The sequence below is a fragment of the Thalassophryne amazonica genome, chromosome 7, assembly GCF_902500255.1.
Source record: "Thalassophryne amazonica chromosome 7, fThaAma1.1, whole genome shotgun sequence".
NCBI lineage: Eukaryota > Metazoa > Chordata > Actinopteri > Batrachoidiformes > Batrachoididae > Thalassophryne > Thalassophryne amazonica.
Genome location: NC_047109.1, coordinates 11,705,751 through 11,725,054, shown reverse-complemented (window position 1 = coordinate 11,725,054; position 19,304 = coordinate 11,705,751). Strand labels below are relative to the sequence as shown.

At 40.3% G+C, this 19,304-nt stretch overlaps 1 protein-coding gene across 1 annotated transcript in view; it reads right to left on the bottom strand.

Moving 5' to 3' along the window:
* LOC117513625 (vacuolar protein sorting-associated protein 13B-like) overlaps nt 1–19,304 on the bottom strand; it is a 1,146,044-nt gene that overhangs the window by 542,978 nt on the left and 583,762 nt on the right. Inside the window, 3 exon segments of the mRNA XM_034173849.1 lie at nt 3,899–4,055; nt 6,439–6,711; nt 9,143–9,284. Coding sequence (XP_034029740.1) covers nt 3,899–4,055; nt 6,439–6,711; nt 9,143–9,284 — 572 coding nt within the window.

Sequence of the window (19,304 nt, the reverse complement as noted above, 5' to 3'; positions counted from 1 at the left end):
TATAAAAAAGCCCTCCGTAAAGCTAGGACATCTTTCTACTCATCACTAATTGAAGAAAATAAGAACAACCCCAGGTTTCTTTTCAGCACTGTAGCCAGGCTGACAAAGAGTCAGAGCTCTATTGAGCTGAGTATTCCATTAACTTTAACTAGTAATGACTTCATGACTTTCTTTGCTAACAAAATTTTAACTATTAGAGAAAAAATTACTCATAAACCATCCCAAGACGTATCGTTATCTTTGGCTGCTTTCAGTGATGCCGGTATTTGGTTAGACTCTTTCTCTCCGATTGTTCTGTCTGAGTTATTTTCATTAGTTACTTCATCCAAACCATCAACATGTTTATTAGACCCCATTCCTACCAGGCTGCTCAAGGAAGCCTACCATTATTTAATGCTTCGATCTTAAATATGATCAATCTATCTTTGTTAGTTGGCTATGTACCACAGGCTTTTAAGGTGGCAGTAATTAAACCATTACTTAAAAAGCCATCACTTGACCCAGGCTATCTTAGCTAATTATAGGCCAATCTCCAACCTTCCTTTTCTCTCAAAAATTCTTGAAAGGGTAGTTGTAAAACAGCTAACTGATCATCTGCAGAGAATGGTCTATTTGAAGAGTTTCAGTCAGGTTTTAGAATTCATCATAGTACAGAAAACAGCATTAGTGAAGGTTACAAATGATCTTCTTATGGCCTCGGACAGTGGACTCGTCTCTGTGCTTGTTCTGTTGGACCTCAGTGCTGCTTTTGATACTGTTGACACACAAATTTTATTACAGAGATTAGAGCATGCCATAGGTATTAAAGGCACTGCGCTGCGGTGGTTTGAATCATATTTGTCTAATAGATTACAATTTGTTCATGGTAAATGGGGAATCTTCTTCACAGACTAAAGTTAATTATGGAGTTCCACAAGGTTCTGTGCTAGGACCAATTTTATTCACTTTATTACATGCTTCCCTTAGGCAGTATTATTAGACGGTATTGCTTAATTTTCATTGTTACGCAGATGATACCCAGCTTTATCTATCCATGAAGCCAGAGGACACACACCAATTAGCTAAACTGCAGGATTGTCTTACAGACATAAAGACATGGATGACCTCTAATATCCTGCTTTTAAACTCAGATAAAACTGAAGTTATTGTACTTGGCCCCACAAATCTTAGAAACATGGTGTCTAACCAGATCCTTACTCTGGATGGCATTACCCTGACCTCCAGTAATACTGTGAGAAATCTTGGAGTCATTTTGATCAGGATATGTCATTCAAAGCGCATATTAAAACAAATATGTAGGACTGCTTTTTTGCATTTACGCAATATCTCTAAAATCAGAAAGGTCTTGTCTCAGAGTGATGCTGAAAACTAATTCATGCATTTATTTCCTCTAGGCTGGACTATTGTAATTCATTATTATCAGGTTGTCCTAAAAGTTCCCTAAAAAGCCTTCAGTTAATTCAAAATGCTGCAGCTAGAGTACTGACGGGGACTAGAAGGAGAGAGCATATCTCACCCATATTGGCCTCTCTTCATTGGCTTCCTGTTAATTCTAGAATAGAATTTAAAATTCTTCTTCTTACTTATAAGGTTTTGAATAATCAGGTCCCATCTTATCTTAGGGACCTCGTAGTACCATATCACCCCAATAGAGCGCTTCGCTCCTCAGACTGCAGGCTTACTTGTAGTTCCTAGGGTTTGTAAGAGTAGAATGGGAGGCAGAGCCTTCAGCTTTCAGGCTCCTCTCCTGTGGAACCAGCTCCCAATTCAGATCAGGGAGACAGACACCCTCTCTACTTTTAAGATTAGGCTTAAAACTTTCCTTTTTGCTAAAGCTTATAGTTAGGGCTGGATCAGGTGACCCTGAACCATCCCTTAGTTATGCTGCTATAGACATAAACTGCTGGGGGGTTCCCATGATGCACTGTTTCTTTCTCTTTTTGCTCTGTATGCACCACTCTGCATTTAATCATTAGTGATCGATCTCTGCTCCCCTCCACAGCATGTCTTTTTCCTGGTTCTCTCCCTCAGCCCCAACCAGTCCCAGCAGAAGACTGCCCCTCCCTGAGCCTGGTTCTGCTGGAGGTTTCTTCCTGTTAAAAGGGAGTTTTTCCTTCCCACTGTAGCCAAGTGCTTGCTCACAGGGGGTCGTTTTGACCGTTGGGGTTTTACATAATTATTGTATGGCCTTGCCTTACAATATAAAGCGCATTGGGGCAACTGTTTGTTGTGATTTGGCGCTATATAAAAAAATTGATTGATTGATTGATTGATTGTGTAAAATGTAAATAAAAACAGAATACAATGATTTGCAAATCCTCTTTAACCTATATTCAATTAAATGCACCACAAAGACAAGTTGTTTAATGTTCAAACTGATAAACTTTACTGTTTTTGTGCAAATATTTGCTCATTTTGAAATGGATGCCTGCAATATGTTTCAAAAAAGCTGGGACAGTGGTATGTTTACCACTGTGTTACATCACCTTTCCTTCTAACAACACTCAATAAGCGTTTGGGAACTGAGGACACCAATTGTTGAAGCTTTGTAGGTGGAATTCTTTCCCATTCTTGCTTGATGTACGACTTCAGTTGTTCAACAGTCCGGGGTCTCCGTTGTCATATTTTGTGCTTCATAATGTGCCACACATTTTCAATGGGTGACAGGTCTAGACTGCAGGCAGGCCAGTCTAGTACCTGCACTCTTTCACTATGAAGCCACGGTGTTGTAACACGTGCAGAATGTGGTTTGGCATTGTCCTGCTGAAATAAGCAGGGATGTCCCTGAAAAAGACGTTGCTTGGATGGCAGCATGTGCTGCTCCAAAACCTGGATGTACTGTTCAGCATTGATGGTGCCATCACAGATGTGTAAGTTGTCCATGCCATGGGCACTAACACACCCCATACCATCACAGATGCTGGCTTTTGAATTTTGTGCTGGTAACAATCTGGATGGTCATCCATGATTTCCAAAAACAATTTGAAATGTGGACTCATCAGACAGCACACTTTTCCACTTTGCGTCTGCCCATTTCAAATGAGCTCGAGCCCAGAGAAGGTGGCGGCGTTTCTGGATGTTGTTCATGTATGGCTGTTGCTTTGCATGGTAGAGTTTTAACTTGCACTTGTAGATGTAGCGACGAACTGTGTTAACTGACAATGGTTTTCTGAAGTGTTCGTGAGCCCATGCGGTAAGATCCTTTACACAATGATGTCGGTTTTTAATGCAGTGCCGCCTGAGGGATCGAAGGTCACGGGATTTCAATGTTGGTTTTCTGCCTTGCTGCTTACATGTAGAAAGTTCTCCAGATTCTCTCAATCTTCTGATTATATTATGGACTGCAGATGATGGAATCTCTAAATTCCTTGCAATTGAATGCTGAGAAACATTGTTCTTAAACTGTTGGACTATTTTTTCACGCAGTTGTTCACAAAGTGGTGATCCTCGCCCCATCTTTGCTTGTGAACGGCTGAGCCTTTTGGGGACGCTCTTTTCATATCTAATCATGACACTTACTTGTTTCCAATTAACCTGTTCACCTGTGGAATGTTCCAAACAGGTGTTCTTTGAGCATTGTTGCCCCTGTCCCAGCTTTTTTGAAACGTGTTGTAGGCATCCATTTCAAAATGAGCAAATATTTGCACAAAAACAAAAAAAAGTCTATTAGTTTGAACATTAAATATCTTGTCTTTGATGTGTACTCTACTGAATATAGGTTGAAGAGGATTTGCAAATGAGTGTATTCTGTTTTTATTTACATTTCACACAACGTCCCAACTTCACTGGAATTGGGTTTGTATAGCATTACTTCATCCTGTACAACAAATATGCATAACTTTGCATGTAATATGTCTCATCAAGCAGTATCAAAGGAACTGAGGAACTGTGATCTTACCTGATGGTGGCTGTTTGTCTTGTGCTCCAGGACAGAAGACCCTGATCACACTGGTGTTGATGTAGATTAGGGGCAGACACCGAGAGGTTAACGTGTGGCTTCTCATTGGCTGACCTGCAGACTTCCCTCGCTCTCTGTAGCGCCTTGGTATGGTAGCCTAAAACGCCATCATCACATCATGCAAAGTATATAAATTATGAGTAACAATATAGTTCTAAAATCATGAATATTGTTTTCACAAAATTACCGGCGCCATACCTCAGCGAGAACAGTTTGGCAAATATTATAACAGAGTTTAATGTGACACTGTGACCAAAGTACTAATAATCTATAATTAAAAGTTTGGTTCAATGATAATAGTGATTAGAGCTTCTTTTTGTGTCTGCACACAGGAAGTCAGTGAAATGACACCAAAATGTGTGATGCTTTTGGCTGAAATTCCGCTGAAATGTTTGACCTGACAATGCCTTATGAATAAAATTCTTCTTCTTAATTATTGTCACTCTAATAACATATCAATTTTAATCATTCAGAATCTTTAAGTTTAATTACTGCCATAATAATGTAGAGCAGGCAGCTGAGTTGCTAATGCTACCTATCTGTGTCCTTGGACAAGACAGGTAATGTAATGTAGTCTAATCTTAATCTACATTGTCTCAGTCCACCCAGCTGTAAATGAGTACAGATCTCAGCTGCGGAAGTAACCTGAGTGGGAATGGTGTCGTGTCCAGGGTGGAGTCTGAGACTCTCTTACGGTCGATGATATGGAATCCAGAGATAAGCACTGGCACAAATGGGCCTCAGGGCCTACACAGGCCTGCCAAAATATCATTTCTCAAACTCTGGTGGGATTAATGTAAAAGATGACGATGACATGTCTGCGAAAGTTCTTGTAAATGGCTCAAAAAACTGAAGCCATCAATTTTCAATTGGGAGCAAAGCAGGGCTGTATCATCATCCCTATGTGCTTCATCATCTTCGTGGCAACAATCCTCCAACTGATCAAGGACAAGGTGCCACCATGAACTGACATCATGCAGAGTATGGATGGAAAGCTCTTCAACCTGAGCTGAGAGAGCCAAGAAGAAAATCACCACCACTTAGCTCCTGGACGTCCAGTATGCCGACGGCAGCAGCATCTCATCCTTCACAGAAGAAGGTCTTCAGAAAATCCTTGAAACCTTTGATGAAGCCTACACCAAGCTTGGGCTTCACATCAACCTGAAGAAGACACAGATCCTGTATCAGTCTCCACCCAATATGGTCAATCTAAAGCTTCCTGTTGAAAAACTGCACAAACAAGTGCAGCAGAACAGGACCCACTTCCCAGGCAGCCATGTGTCATCAAATGCAGACATTGATGGTGAGATCCAACACTGACTCTAGTGTGGAGCAACTGCCTTTGGCGGGCTTCACAACCATCTGTTCAACAAGAGACATTTGACACGAGAAGAAAATCCTTGTCTACAAAGCCGTTGTCATGCCAACCCTGCTGTACAGATCTCAGAACTGGACCACCTAACCGCTGCCACCTGAAGACTCTCGAGCGATTCCGACCATGCTGCCTGAGGAGTATCCTAGGCATCAGGTGGGAAGACTACTGCACCAACATCGGTGTTCTGGGTGAAGCCAAACATCAGCGTTTAGAGTGGGTGCGTCATCATCAAGAACCAGCTTTGGTGGGTGGGTCACATCGTTAGGATGGATGACAGCCGACTTCCCAAGCAGATCTTCTACTCCCAGTTGAGGAAAGGAAAGGGATCCAGAGGAGGGCAGAGGAAACGCTACAAGGACCTCCTGAAGCACAACCTCAAGAACTGCTCCATCGACTGGAAGACCTGGGAAGAACAAGTGAGGGCCCAAGCCAGCTGACGAGCAAGGATCCACACGGGAGTGGAAGACTTTGAAAAAATGTGGACGAACAACACAGAGGAGAAGAGGAGAGAGAGCAACATCCTGACTGGCAGAAGCTTCCAGCAGTAACCATGTGCAGTGTCTGTAAAAAACAGTCTGCGTCAAGACTGGGCTTGTAGTTCACCATCCTGCCCAGGAAGTGTTCTTAAGAGAATCTTCCTCACCACTGAGGGATTTCCACGACGATGAGTTACTAACAATTAGGGGTGTGGTCACGCTGACTCATACCTGTGTACTAGCAGTTCCTGCCAGCTGTTGTTGACTCGACTGACTTGAGTCAACCGTTTGTCCTTTCTGAGTATTTTATTAGAGATATCTAAAATAATATGGATTTCTGTCTTGTGTCAATGGATCACCAAAGAAGTCAGTGCTCTGGAATTCTGATGAGTGAAATTTTAGCATTATTTAATTTTATTTAGCACTAAGTTAGGACACGGAAAAGGGAAGCCTGGGGTTCCCTGCTAGAGCTGTTGCCCCCGCGACCTGATCTCGGATAAGTGGTTGAAGATGAGTGATGAGTGAGTGACTAAGTTAGGACTTATTAGCAGGTAGCTTGTTGAATTTTGGTCCACTGATGGTACAGTGGTTACTAAGGCAATATGCCGGTCATATACCACTTTTTCTACCTGGAACACTCCTGCTACGGTGGCCAACAAGGGACAGGACAAAACTACATCAAAAGGCTGGGCTGTTAGCAGGATTTCTCTTAGGTACAGAGGCGAGCTGTCTGCCAGAGGATCAGTGGTCAGCCGCTGGTTGGCCGTGGCGTTGCTGCTGCGTGAAGGCTTCTCGGGCCGGGTGGTGAGTTTGTGCCGAACGTTTTTAGTGACGGCCTGGGTGTAGGTGATTGACAGGAAGCCATGCTGCTGGTGAGAACCCTCCAGGACCTTAGCCGCTGTCTGGCCATTTGTAAGACAGGAGAGCCCATATTGGTGACAGACATCGTGACACAGATAATTCACAGAAACAGTGTGGGCCTAATTCCGTGGGTGAACATTAAGTCTTGCTTTTTGAAAAACACATTCAAACAATTTTTTAAAAATCTTGATTTAAAAATGGACCAACATTACAGAAAGAAATTAAACCTTTCCTCTAGAAATGATTTGTCCAATAAATATATTACAAAAATATTACAAAAGTCATATTAGCCTTTACCAATGTTCACTCGAGAGGCACACCAATATTTAAAGTTGAAATTTATGAGCTTTGGTTGATGGCAACCTTTCAATTTGCAAGACTAACCCTCACCCAAGAAAAGAAAACAGGACTGTTACCTGCTTAGAGCTCAAAAAGAGCCAAACTAAACAATGCTGTAGACAATTTATTATTATTTGCTAAAGATTATATTGGAGGAGCAATTTGTTCCTCTTTATGAGTTGCATAAATTATTAGAAAAGCAATAAATGACTTCAGCTATCATGTGAGGATGAATTAGAAAGCACATTGCCGATTTGTCAGAAAAGCCAGCTGTTTGAGCCAATAAATAATTTGCAAAGTAATTACAAAGGGAGAACCACCAACTGGTGCCTGGTTAAAAGGAGGCAGATCTGTTTTTATAACCTCAGCGTAAACTCTGCAACAACCTCAATTAACAGTGGACAGAAATGCTGAATGTAGAAAATCCTACCATGTGACTGTAAAGAAATCTTGATAATGATCTATAAATCCTTAAAATACAACCCAAATCAGAAAAATTGCAACACTGTGGAACATGGAAAAAAACATACAAAACCATAGTGATTCTTACATTTACTTTCAGTTCTATTTCACAAGATATATCATGTTTTGTGGGGTCAGCTTCAAACAGCTGAGATGATAAAACATTTAGCACTTTGGAATGTTGCCAGTCCTTCTCACAACACTTAAAAGATGATTTATCATTTGGACACCAAGCAATGAAGAGTTTCAGGTGTTACGTTGGCCCATTCTTCCTGCAAGCACATCTTAAGATGTGCAACAGCACTATTTGTTTCAATATTCTCCACACACTATCTACTTGGGACAGGTCAGAACTGCAGGCAGACCAGTCCAGGATCCCTACCCTGTTCTTCTGCAGCCATGCCTTTTTAATGTGTGCAGAATGTGGTTTTGCATTGTGCTTTTGAAAAATGAATGGGCGTCTCTGGAAAAAATGTCATCTTGAAGGCAGCATATGTTGCTCTAAAATATCAGTGTACTTTTCTGCATTGATGCTGCCATCACAGAAGTGTAAATTATCTTTGCCAAGGGCACTGACACATCCCTGGCATGACAGATGCTTTTGGACTTGTTACTGATAACAGTCTGGATGGTTCTTTCTGTCTTTGCACATGGCATCCATTTCTTTCAAAAAAGGATATGGACTACTGATTAGTTTGACTACAATACATGTTTCCACTATTTGATTGTCCAACCCAGATACCTCCGAGCCCAGAGAAGTTGATAGCTTCTGGACAAAGTTAACATAAGGCTTCTGTTTTGCACAATAAAGTTTTAAGTGTCATTTGTGATGGTAACTGTATATTGTAGTGTTTGATAAGGGTTTCCCAAAGTAATCCCTTGCCCGTGTGGTTGTATCAGCTATTGATGAATGAGGATTCTTGATGCAATGCCACCTGAGGGATAAGAGATCAGAATTAAGCATAGGCATGCACCCTTGCCCTGTACATACTGAAATTCCTCCAGATTCTTTGAATCATTTAATGGTATCATGCCATGTAGAGGGAGACATATACAAATCTCTTCCCATCTTTCTTTGAGGAACATTGTTGTTAAACATTTCAATGATTTTCCAGGGCATTTGTTGACAAACTGGAGATTCTTTGTCCATTGTTACTCAAAGACTCAGCCTTTTGTAGAAACTGTTTTTGTATCAAATCATGATTACAATCACCTGATGATCTCACCTCTTTAAAATATTATAATTATTTAAAATTTTTCACCTTATTACTAGCCTTAAATTGCCCTCTTCACAACAGTTTTTGGAATGTGTAGCAGGCGTGAAATTCAGGAAAAGATATATATTAACAAATTAAATGAAATTGACCACACAAAACATGAAGTATCTTGCATTTATACTGTCTGCAATGAAATAAAGTCAAAGTAAATGTAAGAATCACTGCCGTTTTTTATTTTGCATTTTCTACACCGTCCCAACTTTGTCTGATTTGGGGTTGTACAAAGTTTGATGTGCAAAGGTCAACTGGGAAGATGTCTGTGAAAACAAACTTTCAAAATGCCTCTCAGCAGCAAGCAAATTATGGATTTAAAGTCACTGTTGGTGGAGGTTCAGCAGATTGAACAACAATTAAATAATAAAAAAGCTACAAGAGAGAAACATTTGATTCTTACAGGAGGGAAAAAGCCAGAAAAGTGGCTGAAAGAGTCTTGCTTGCTGACGGGTCGAACCAGGACAGTGCGTCTGTTCAGCTTGTCAGTGCAAGACAGGACCACTCCTCCAGAGCCAGCGGAGCTTAGAATGCCCTCCTCCACACTGAAGGTGAGGGGGGAGAGAGAGAGAGAGAGAGAGAGAGAGAGAGAGAGAGAGAGAGAGAGAGAGAGAGAGAGAGAGAGAGAGAGAAGACAACAACAGGAACAGGGAAGGCAAAAGCAAGTAGCCAGATGGAGAAAAGAGGTGGAACAGATAAAGAGCAGGGAAGATGACAAAGAAAAAAAAAACAGGAATGCATGAAGCAAAAAGAAAATTATTTAGAGCAAACTGATCAACACCAAGGGCAGTTGCAAGAAGTTCAAACACTGAAAATTATTTGGAATGGTCTTATACTGTTACAACGGATAATTCCACATTGCAACAGATATCTAAAATACAGCACATTAATAATATTAAATCCTTAATACAATTTATTCACTATTTAGATCAAATTCAGCAAATTCTGCTTTACAGTCACAGGCGTCAAATTGGACCACAATATAAGACCATTCCTACTGCTTTATGATCTCAGAAAACAGGAAGACCCACATCATTAATCATTTCACAAGAAACTGGAGAGAAACGGAGGCGCACATGGAATTCATTATTAATTGAAGTTTGTCTTGATGCATATTTTAAAATGTGCAAAAAACTAAAAAACACCCCCCCAAATGTTTCTGAATGAATTCCATGTCTGTCCAGTGTGAGCAGAGATGAAGGACCTCAATTAGGAGCAGCAGAATGGTAGAAGTAGAACAAATAGTGGCCTAAAGCTGCTATGGCTGCTCACCACCGCTGTCTCCTTGCACTGCAGAACGGGTCCTTCATAGTGGCCGGCGTGCCAGCCCTGCCCTGGTCTGGAGACACACATAATGCTAAGCTTAACTTGGACGCCTTGGACTAATTTGACTGTTGTGAAAGGGGCCAGTAAGGAATTTAAGGAGTTGTCATACTGATATTACTGGAATTGGTGACAACACCAAATTTTATATAATCTGCAGTAAATTCTGTAGCCTAGTTCAGGTTCATCTCCCCAGACAGGATATCCAAATCTGTGCACAAGGAACAGACTTGCAGTACCTCCATGCTGTCATCTGTCCACACCCTGGCTGAGGAAGATAGATTTAAGACTTTTTTTTTTAATGGCAGCTAGAATAAAATTTAGGCCCAATGTTACAATAACAAAAAATCAAGGGGGGGGAGTAATGTTTTATTTATTTTTAATTAAACTTTGTTGAACCAAGCTAGTTCCATTGAGATCGAGATCTCTTTTACAAGGGAGACCTGGACAATTTTTTTTAAGTTTCCAATTCACCTAACTTGCATGTCTTTGGATGTGGCAGGAAACCAGAGCACCGGGAGGGAGCTCACACAAACACGGGGAGAACATGCAAACTCCACATAGAAAGGCCACAGGCGGGAATCGATCCCATAACCTTCTTGCTGTGAGGCAACTGTGCTAAACACTAAGCCACTGTGCTGCCCATATATCATATTTTCCAGGGTATACGTCACACCTGTTTAAAAAATTCCTCTTGAAGAGGAAAAACCTATATGTTGCACTGGAGTATAACTGGTACATTTTTTCTGTATTATCAGCTCTTTACATTGTTTTTTTGTGCATTGTTGTAGTGTAAACTTTTATAATTAGCATTTAGTATTTTATTATGAGAGTTTATTTTCTGTAATACTTTGATTCCTGGGAAGGTCCTGTAACTATTATTATTAAGAACAAATTTCTATTTTTTTTTTTTTTTTGGTATACAACCTCTGGCAAAAATTATGGAATCACCGGCCTCGGAGGATGTTCATTCAGTTGTTTAATTTTGTAGAAAAAAAGCAGATCACAGACATGACACAAAACTAAAGTCATCTCAAATGGCAACTTTCTGGCTGCATCTAAAAAGGAGTGATCACACCTTGGAGAGCTGTTGCACCAAGTGGACTGACATGAATAATGGCTCCAACACGAGAGATGTCAATTGAAACAAAGGAGAGGATTATCAAACTCTTAAAAGAGGGTAAATCATCACGCAATGTTGCAAAAGATGTTGGTTGTTCACAGTCAGCTGTGTCTAAACTCTGGACCAAATACAAACAACATGGGAAGGTTGTTAAAGGCAAACATACTGGTAGACCAAGGAACACATCAAAGTGTCAAGACAGAAAACTTAAAGCAATATGTCTCAAAAATCGAAAATGCACAACAAAACAAATGAGGAACGAATGGGAGGAAACTGGACTCAACGTCTGTGACCGAACTGTAAGAAACCGCCTAAAGGAAATGGGATTGACATACAGAAAAGCTAAACGAAAGCCATCATTAACACCTAAACAGAAAAAAACAAGGTTACAATGGGCTAAGGAATAGCAATCGTGGACTGTGGATGACTGGATGAAAGTCATATTCAGTGATGAATCTCGAATCTGCATTGGGCAAGGTGATGATGCTGGAACTTTTGTTTGGTGCCGTTCCAATGAGATTTATAAAGATGACTGCCTGAAGAGAACATGTAAATTTCCACAGTCATTGATGATATGGGGCTGCATGTCAGGTAAAGGCACTGGGGAGATGGCTGTCATTACATCATCAATAAATGCACAAGTTTACGCTGATATTTTGGACACTTTTCTTATCCCATCAATTGAAAGGATGTTTGGGGATGATCATTTTTCAAGATGATAATGCATCTTGCCATAGAGCAAAAACTGTGAAAACATTCCTTGCAAAAAGACACATAGGGTCAATGTCATGGCCTGCAAACAGTCCGGATCTTAATCCAATTGAAAATCTTTGGTGGAAGTTGAAGAAAATTGTCTATGACAAGGCTCCAACCTGCAAAGCTGATCTGGCAACAACAATCAGAGAAAGTTGGAGCCAGATTGATGAAGAGTACTGTTTGTCACTCATTAAGTCCATGCCTCAGAGACTGCAAGCTGTTATAAAAGCCAGAGGTGGTGCAACAAAATACTAGTGATGTGTTGGAGCGTTCTTTTGTTTTTCATGATTCCATAATTTTTTCCTCAGAATTGAGTGATTCCATATTTTTTTCCCTCTGCTTGGTCTAAAAAAGTAACCGTTACTGACTGCCACAATTTTTTTTCTTGATTTCTTATAGTGTTTCTTAAAGCCAGGAAGTTGCCATTTGAAATGACTTTAGTTTTGTGTCATGTCTGTGATCTGCTTTTTTTCTACAAAATTAAACACCTGAATGAACATCCTCCGAGGCCGGTGATTCCATAATTTTTGCCAGGGGTTGTATAAGCTGCACTGATGTATAAATCACAGGTTCTCCCAAACTAGGAAAAAAACACAACTTATACTCCAGAAAATATAGTAAATGGCTTGACTTTCATCAAGTTAGTTGAAAGCCTCTCTGCTCTGAGCGTTCCAGCAAGAAAAAAAGATTTGTTGCTTTTGCTATTTCACTTTGCGTTGTATCATTAGTGACTTTCACTGAATTATTACAACAACAAAAAAAACAGATATTGCCATATCTAGTATTTTTAATTGCAATAAATAAAATCCTACTTCCCATGTCTTGGAATTTTCAAGACTTTTGAAAGACTGATTTAAAACATTTTAATACCAATTAATGCCTTATTTTTAAATTAACACATTCAATGCCTTCTAAGACTTTTTAAAGATCTGCAGGAACCCTGTACGACGGCCTGAGACTGCTCCCAGGACCATGTACAGTCTACACCACTTGTCATTAATAATCAAGCCAAACCTGCCTCCTGTGCTCTTCCTCTACAGCTGACTTCTCTCACAGCGGATAAGTCGGGAACCTTGTACGTCAACCAGGGGGTCGGGAATCTCTGAGTGTAACAATGCTTCAGTAAAAAGCATAACACAGGACTCAATACTCAAAATGTCCCCTTGCTATAACTCTTATGTATTTATATTATCTTATTCACTGCAAAAACTACAGATCGAAGCAAGTATAATCATCTAAAATAATCATGTTAAAGAGTCAAAATCACAGCTGTCTTCTTTTTAGTATATAAGGATTATCTTGTATTATATAATGGCTGAGTGGATCCTTGTCATATGATTGGTGGGTTGTATGTCACGTGATATGGATTATTCATACCATTCACCATTGTGTTTCGTCGACTGTGCAATAGTTTTTTAACGTGCAATTTTGGAGCTATATAAAATGTGCTATTGCACGCCCAGACCACTGTGCATGCTCACACTACCGGGGGCGGCGCTTAGCTAAACATAGCGAAGTTTGTTTTGCTGGCGGACGACGATTTGAAGGAGCTAATTGACGCTGCAAATTCTTGTAAAACAAAAAAACAAATCCACTATGCCATAAGCCATCTGGAGGCATGAAGAGCTGTTAGGATGAAAAGCTGGGCAAATTTCTGATGTGATTTTTCACTGGACTGAGGAACTCCACAAAGTCATTTTTTGGGAGGAAGTAAACAAAGTCAGTGTATGGCATCATGGACTACAGCGTCACAACTTTGAACTCCAATTTAAAGTTTGTGTTGGACTGTTAAGCACCAGTGGAACACAAAAATGTAAGTCCCTTTTTGCTGTTTAAAAATTAATAAAATATCAAATGACATGGATCTGTTTTAGCCGATACATAAAACAAATAAATGTTTTTCATTCTTCCAGTGGAATGAATATTTAATTTGGTGAAAGCTGAAATGTGGCTTTCAACGAGGCAAATCTCACCTCGTGAAATATTCATACCATTGAACTCATAAACATTCATTATTTCTACACTAGAAGCCCAACTTTAAGGTAACAGTCAAAAGTACATTGTTTTAAACTAAACACTGATCTTGTTTCAAAATTGTATGAACTGTATTTCCTCCGTGCAACAGTCTGGCATCCTGTCCAGGGTGCACCCTGGCCCCCTGACTCTTGAATGGTGTAAGCGGGTGTAGAAAATTAATAAATGAAAGAATGTACTGCATTTTCCGTACTACAAGTCGTGGTCTTGCAACTTATATTCTGAATTGATTTGTATGTCAAAAACAGGGGTGTAACATACAAAGAAATCACAGTTTGGTACATTTTCAGTACAATGAAAACAAGAATCACAACATTAAAGATATTTAGCCTATGTACTTTAGGCTAGTGTTTGACTAAATAGCATTTCCAAATTGTCACAAATGTTTTTTTAATTGAATTTTTGTGAAATATTAGTTTCAAAAATAAATGTGACTTATATCCCCGTCACACATAGCCAGAATCATGCAGAATGGTGTTAGAATGACGAATCGGCACACATCCAAAAAGTGACGGATTTCAGTTCCAAAACATTCTGACAGCCATCTGTGGAAGTCCACACAGTTGGTCAAAATCAGCCGGCAGCCCCAAGTGTGATGCACTTGTTCAAAACTCTCCTGGGTGTCCTATCTCAACAGCGGTCCATGTGTAATCTGAGGACCATTTGACCGCAATTTACATATTCTGATGGCGGAAAACAGGATCGAAAATGATTTAAGCGCATACGAGGGAACCTTGAGATGGAAATGGCATGGCACAGCCTGTCAGTATGACCTGCACGTGCCACGTATAATAATGCATCCACATGGATGTGCACGTGAGGAACACAGTGCTCCAGTCCCAAGTTTGCTATCCAGACGTTTGGACATCGGGCAGTCTTCAGCACCTTTTATGGCTGTCTGACAGCAGTCTGTGTCATCTGCCTGTTATCTACATGTGCTTTGGATGCCATCGTGCAGGTGTGGACGAGGTAATCCGGATATGTTCTGACGCGGCTGACAACGCCTCATTTCCTCCTGACTGCTTCGGATTATGGCAATATTTGCTGTGTCGGGCTGGTTCCTGCACATTCTAGCTATGTGTGATGGGGGCTTTATAGTCCAGAAAATACAGTACAGTAATCTTCTAATACACTTTGCATTACAAGGTGTATTAGAAGATCAACTTTTAGGGTACGGCTAGAGTCCCACTTGGGCCATAAGTGCTAAAAAGGGCTAGGGATTATGATTAAAAACACAATGTGAGCGAGATGCATCATAGTCAACACAAACTATGGGAGAGACATGAATTCCTCTATTCCATTTGTCAGTGTGCTAAAATTAATAATGCAAAAAAAAAAAAAAAAGAATTAAGATTTATTAATACTCAATAATTATTTTGCTGGAGCAAGTCTGACCTCAAGTAAACTGATCTAAAAACAAGCATTTTCTACTTATTTAAAACCTGGAACACTTATCAAAGCCTACATATTTCTAGAGTTTGGCCTTTCCTTCTTAAGTAATTAATTCCACTCGTATTGTCAATTTCTCCTCAAATTCATTGTTTATTTCCTGTATTTTAGCTAAGCTTTATTACAATGTTCTTAAGTGATCTCATTTTACTCAGGATCACCAATGACAAAGGCATTTGATTAGCTGTTCTCCAATGCCGGTGTCGGGCACCTCCTCTAAAGTGTCTTTTCCATATTCATTTGTGTCATGGAATCTTGTTAGACTAGGCCCATTATCACCAAAAGTGAACTCTGGAGGCATTTTTGAGGAAAAGCAGACAGACACTTTTCCCAAAGGGTTGTGTAGTGCTGAATCTGATTTTTTTTTTTTCTTTTTGTCTGTCACACTCAATTTTGCCATTTAAGGTCTCAAATCAGTGAAAAACAAAATGGCTGCTGATAATCACATTTTCAAAGCCAAGGAATACAATTCTTATATGTTCAGAAGCCCTCCTGGTATCTTTGGTTTCTTAATAGGTGTCTTTTCATTCTTCACTACATTATTAGAACTATTTAAAGGTGTTGACTTGTAGATTACGTATATTTTTTGTGAAAGACTCGCATTTCATCCATAACCACGCAATAACCACCCCAAATGCCAGTGCTAATCATCTATCACTGCAGAATTTCAAAGATGATATTAGATCTATTTTGAGCACTTGCGTTCCTCAAATACTGCTTTTTTTCTTTCTGCCCCACTTCTCATGCCTTGAGTAAGTGAAGCAGTGAAAGATCTTTTTTTTCTCTTCAATGGTCCAATTAACTGTGGTGTAATTTCGCTTGTTTCTTTTGGCCCATTGATGCTGTTGTTGCTGGAGTCCAGGATCAGAACTATGCTGATCTGGTGGATTATCCAGCTGAGTGTTCTTCTGTTCAGTTTCAGAACTGTCTGAACTCCTGCCACTGGTATGTGGTTGTAAATGACTGTTTGGACCCGAGTTGCTGGCTGGTTGTGGTCCTCCATCGTCCTCTCCATCAGCTTCTGCTGTCAGTGTTCTGTGTACAGATGAGCTTCTGGCTACAGGTTCAGCCTCTGTGCTCTCATCACTTGGGCTTTGATGAAGCTGTGATGACTCTGGTTTTTCATCATTTTCACTCTTCACAGGGACGGCAGTGAAACCTAACTTGGTGAGATCTGCCTCCTCCAGCTGCTGAAGCTGCTCTCCCTGCTGACTTATCCACAGCTTCTCTTCTTCTTTAATGTCCTCCTGGTCAACACTCAGATTCCATTCCTGGTGTTCAGGGAGAGTTTCTTCTTTAACCACCACCAACGGCTGCATGTCTCTTTTGTTCTCTTCTCTTAAATGACACATTTCTTCTTCCTGGTCTGTGATCATTCCTTCATCAGCAGGTGTTTGCTGTCATTTCAACATGTCCCAAATCAATTTGATTTGATTTGATTTCAAGTGATCAATCATCAATTTTAACTAGATTTCCAGAAGATACTGTAAGAAGAAGACCTGTATAAGCTTTTTACCCATTTTGAAAACATGACTGGATATATTTGTATTATAAAGTATTAACATTTTCCATTTATAAACATTACACATAATTTGATGCAATAAATATAAAGTAGCTGAGACCTGTCACACACACTGATGATCAATACTTCCTGTATCATGCTGTACTTCAGTTTGCAATTGGCGTCTAATGTCAGGATTATTGTATATTTCTATTTTATGGCATAAAATCCCTCATATCAAACATTTATCTAATAAATTTTTCAATGTCCTCTTCCAGAAGAGCATGGAACCATTTGCCAGCCTGAAGTGTATGACCACAGTGTGCACGGAGATGTCCATCTTCTGCCAAGAAACAAGATCTAAGGTTGGACTGTTTGATTCCACCCCGCAGGGCATCTCCTCAATCAGAGAAGCTATGAGAGCAAGACAAAAGTTGAGGGGTGAGAAATACAGGGATGTCACCGACAGATTGCTATCGATATTGCCAGCTGATTCAGGGGAACCGTTATCACTTGTGTTGCATGAAACCAGCTACTCTGATTATACAGACAAAGGGAACATAAAGTGCTTGCAAAGGAGAGACAGCTCCACAGAAATGTCATCAACAGCCCATAAGAAACACTGCCCAGATCAGCCACCCATGCCATCAACACCTGGCTTATGCAGTCGATTTGTCTGGTAAACTGGAATGCTTGTATTTTCTGTCAGGAAAGCAGTTACAAGCAAAAACTGGGTTCAATATTGACCATGAATATGAGTGACAATATCCTAGAAGCAGCAAAGAATGAACGGCAGATGTGCATACGTGTTGCTGGAATAGGGGATCTCATTGCAGCTGGGAAGTGCCACCCAAATTGCCTTAAAAAGTTTTTAAGAGAGACATTAAAAGCAAACAAAAAACAAAAAACAAGGCAAGCAGTCTGACTTAGCAATGGTGTGGCCTGTAAAGGAGCTGAGGCAAGCAGCAGATAATGGTCATGTTTTAAAAATATCAGGTTTGGAAGCGTTCTGTCCTTACCAGAAAACACAAGTGACCTTATTAACTTTCTCTCTGATCATCTTCTGGACAATCCACCAGCAGACAAGACACTGATTGTTTCTGGAGGATTACCAGAGAGGATGAAGTGCGGGCCTCTGATCCTTGCATGAACACTCAGTTGCTTTAGGCAGTACACGAAAAAACAGATACATGTACTATTTTGCACTGTTTGCATACCACTGCACACAGTGTTGTGGTCTCTGCACGTGACACAGAGGTACTGATCTTGTTGACTTGCTGATTTTGAGAAGATGGCATGCAACAAATTGTGGATGAAAGCAAGAACCCCAAAGAAGCCCAAGTACATCCCTATCCATGATGTCATTGAGAAGCTGTCTGGCACAGTTCCACTTTTGGAGACAGTGATCCCCTTCCATGGACTGTCTGGCTGTGATACAGTGTCTTACTTTTTGGGACACAGCAAAAAGACAGCATAGAAACTGTTCATCAAGGATTATTCCCTGTTGCAAGATCTGGTGTTCTGAGTAAACAAATCCTCAAGGATGCCGAAGGATTTGTTTGCAGAATGTATGGTGTATCTGAAACTGACAGCTGTGATGAGGCAAGAGTTACTCTTTTCTGTAAGTTGAAGTCACCAGAGGTTCCTACCAACAACTGATGCCTTGCAGTTTCATATTCAGAGAGGTCACTCTTAAGCCAACTTGTGAAGGCAGGCTGTCCTGGCACACCCAATCCTTCCATCACCTGTGTCCTCTAGATGGGTACTGCAGGATGGGATACTAAAACCTAGACAAACTTGTTCCTGCACAACAGGATGTTCTTCGCAAACATGCATATGCAAGAAAGGAAGATTGTACTGCACAGGTGTCTGCAAGTGTTGTCAGGATAGTGTACCTAGGTTAACTAGGTTTAAGGATATGATTCCTTCTTTATGTTCTTTAATGCCATATACCAACACAGTGCAGAGTAGCTACCTAAACTCTGTGAGTGAGATAGAGTATCTCGTCAATAGTTTTACATCCTCATTGAAGACAACTTTGGATGCTGTAGCTCCTCTGAAAAAGAGAGCATTAAATCAGAAGTGCCTGACTCCGTGGTATAACTCACAAACTCGCAGCTTAAAGCAGATAACCCGTAAGTTGGAGAGGAAATGGCGTCTCACTAATTTAGAAGATCTTCACTTAGCCTGGAAAAAGAGTCTGTTGCTCTATAAAAAGCCCTCCGTAAAGCTAGGACATCTTACTACTCATCACTAATTGAAGAAAATAAGAACAACCCCAGGTTTCTTTTCAGCACTGTAGCCAGGCTGACAAAGAGTCAGAGCTCTATTGAGCCGAGTATTCCTTTAACTTTAACTAGTAATGACATCATGACTTTC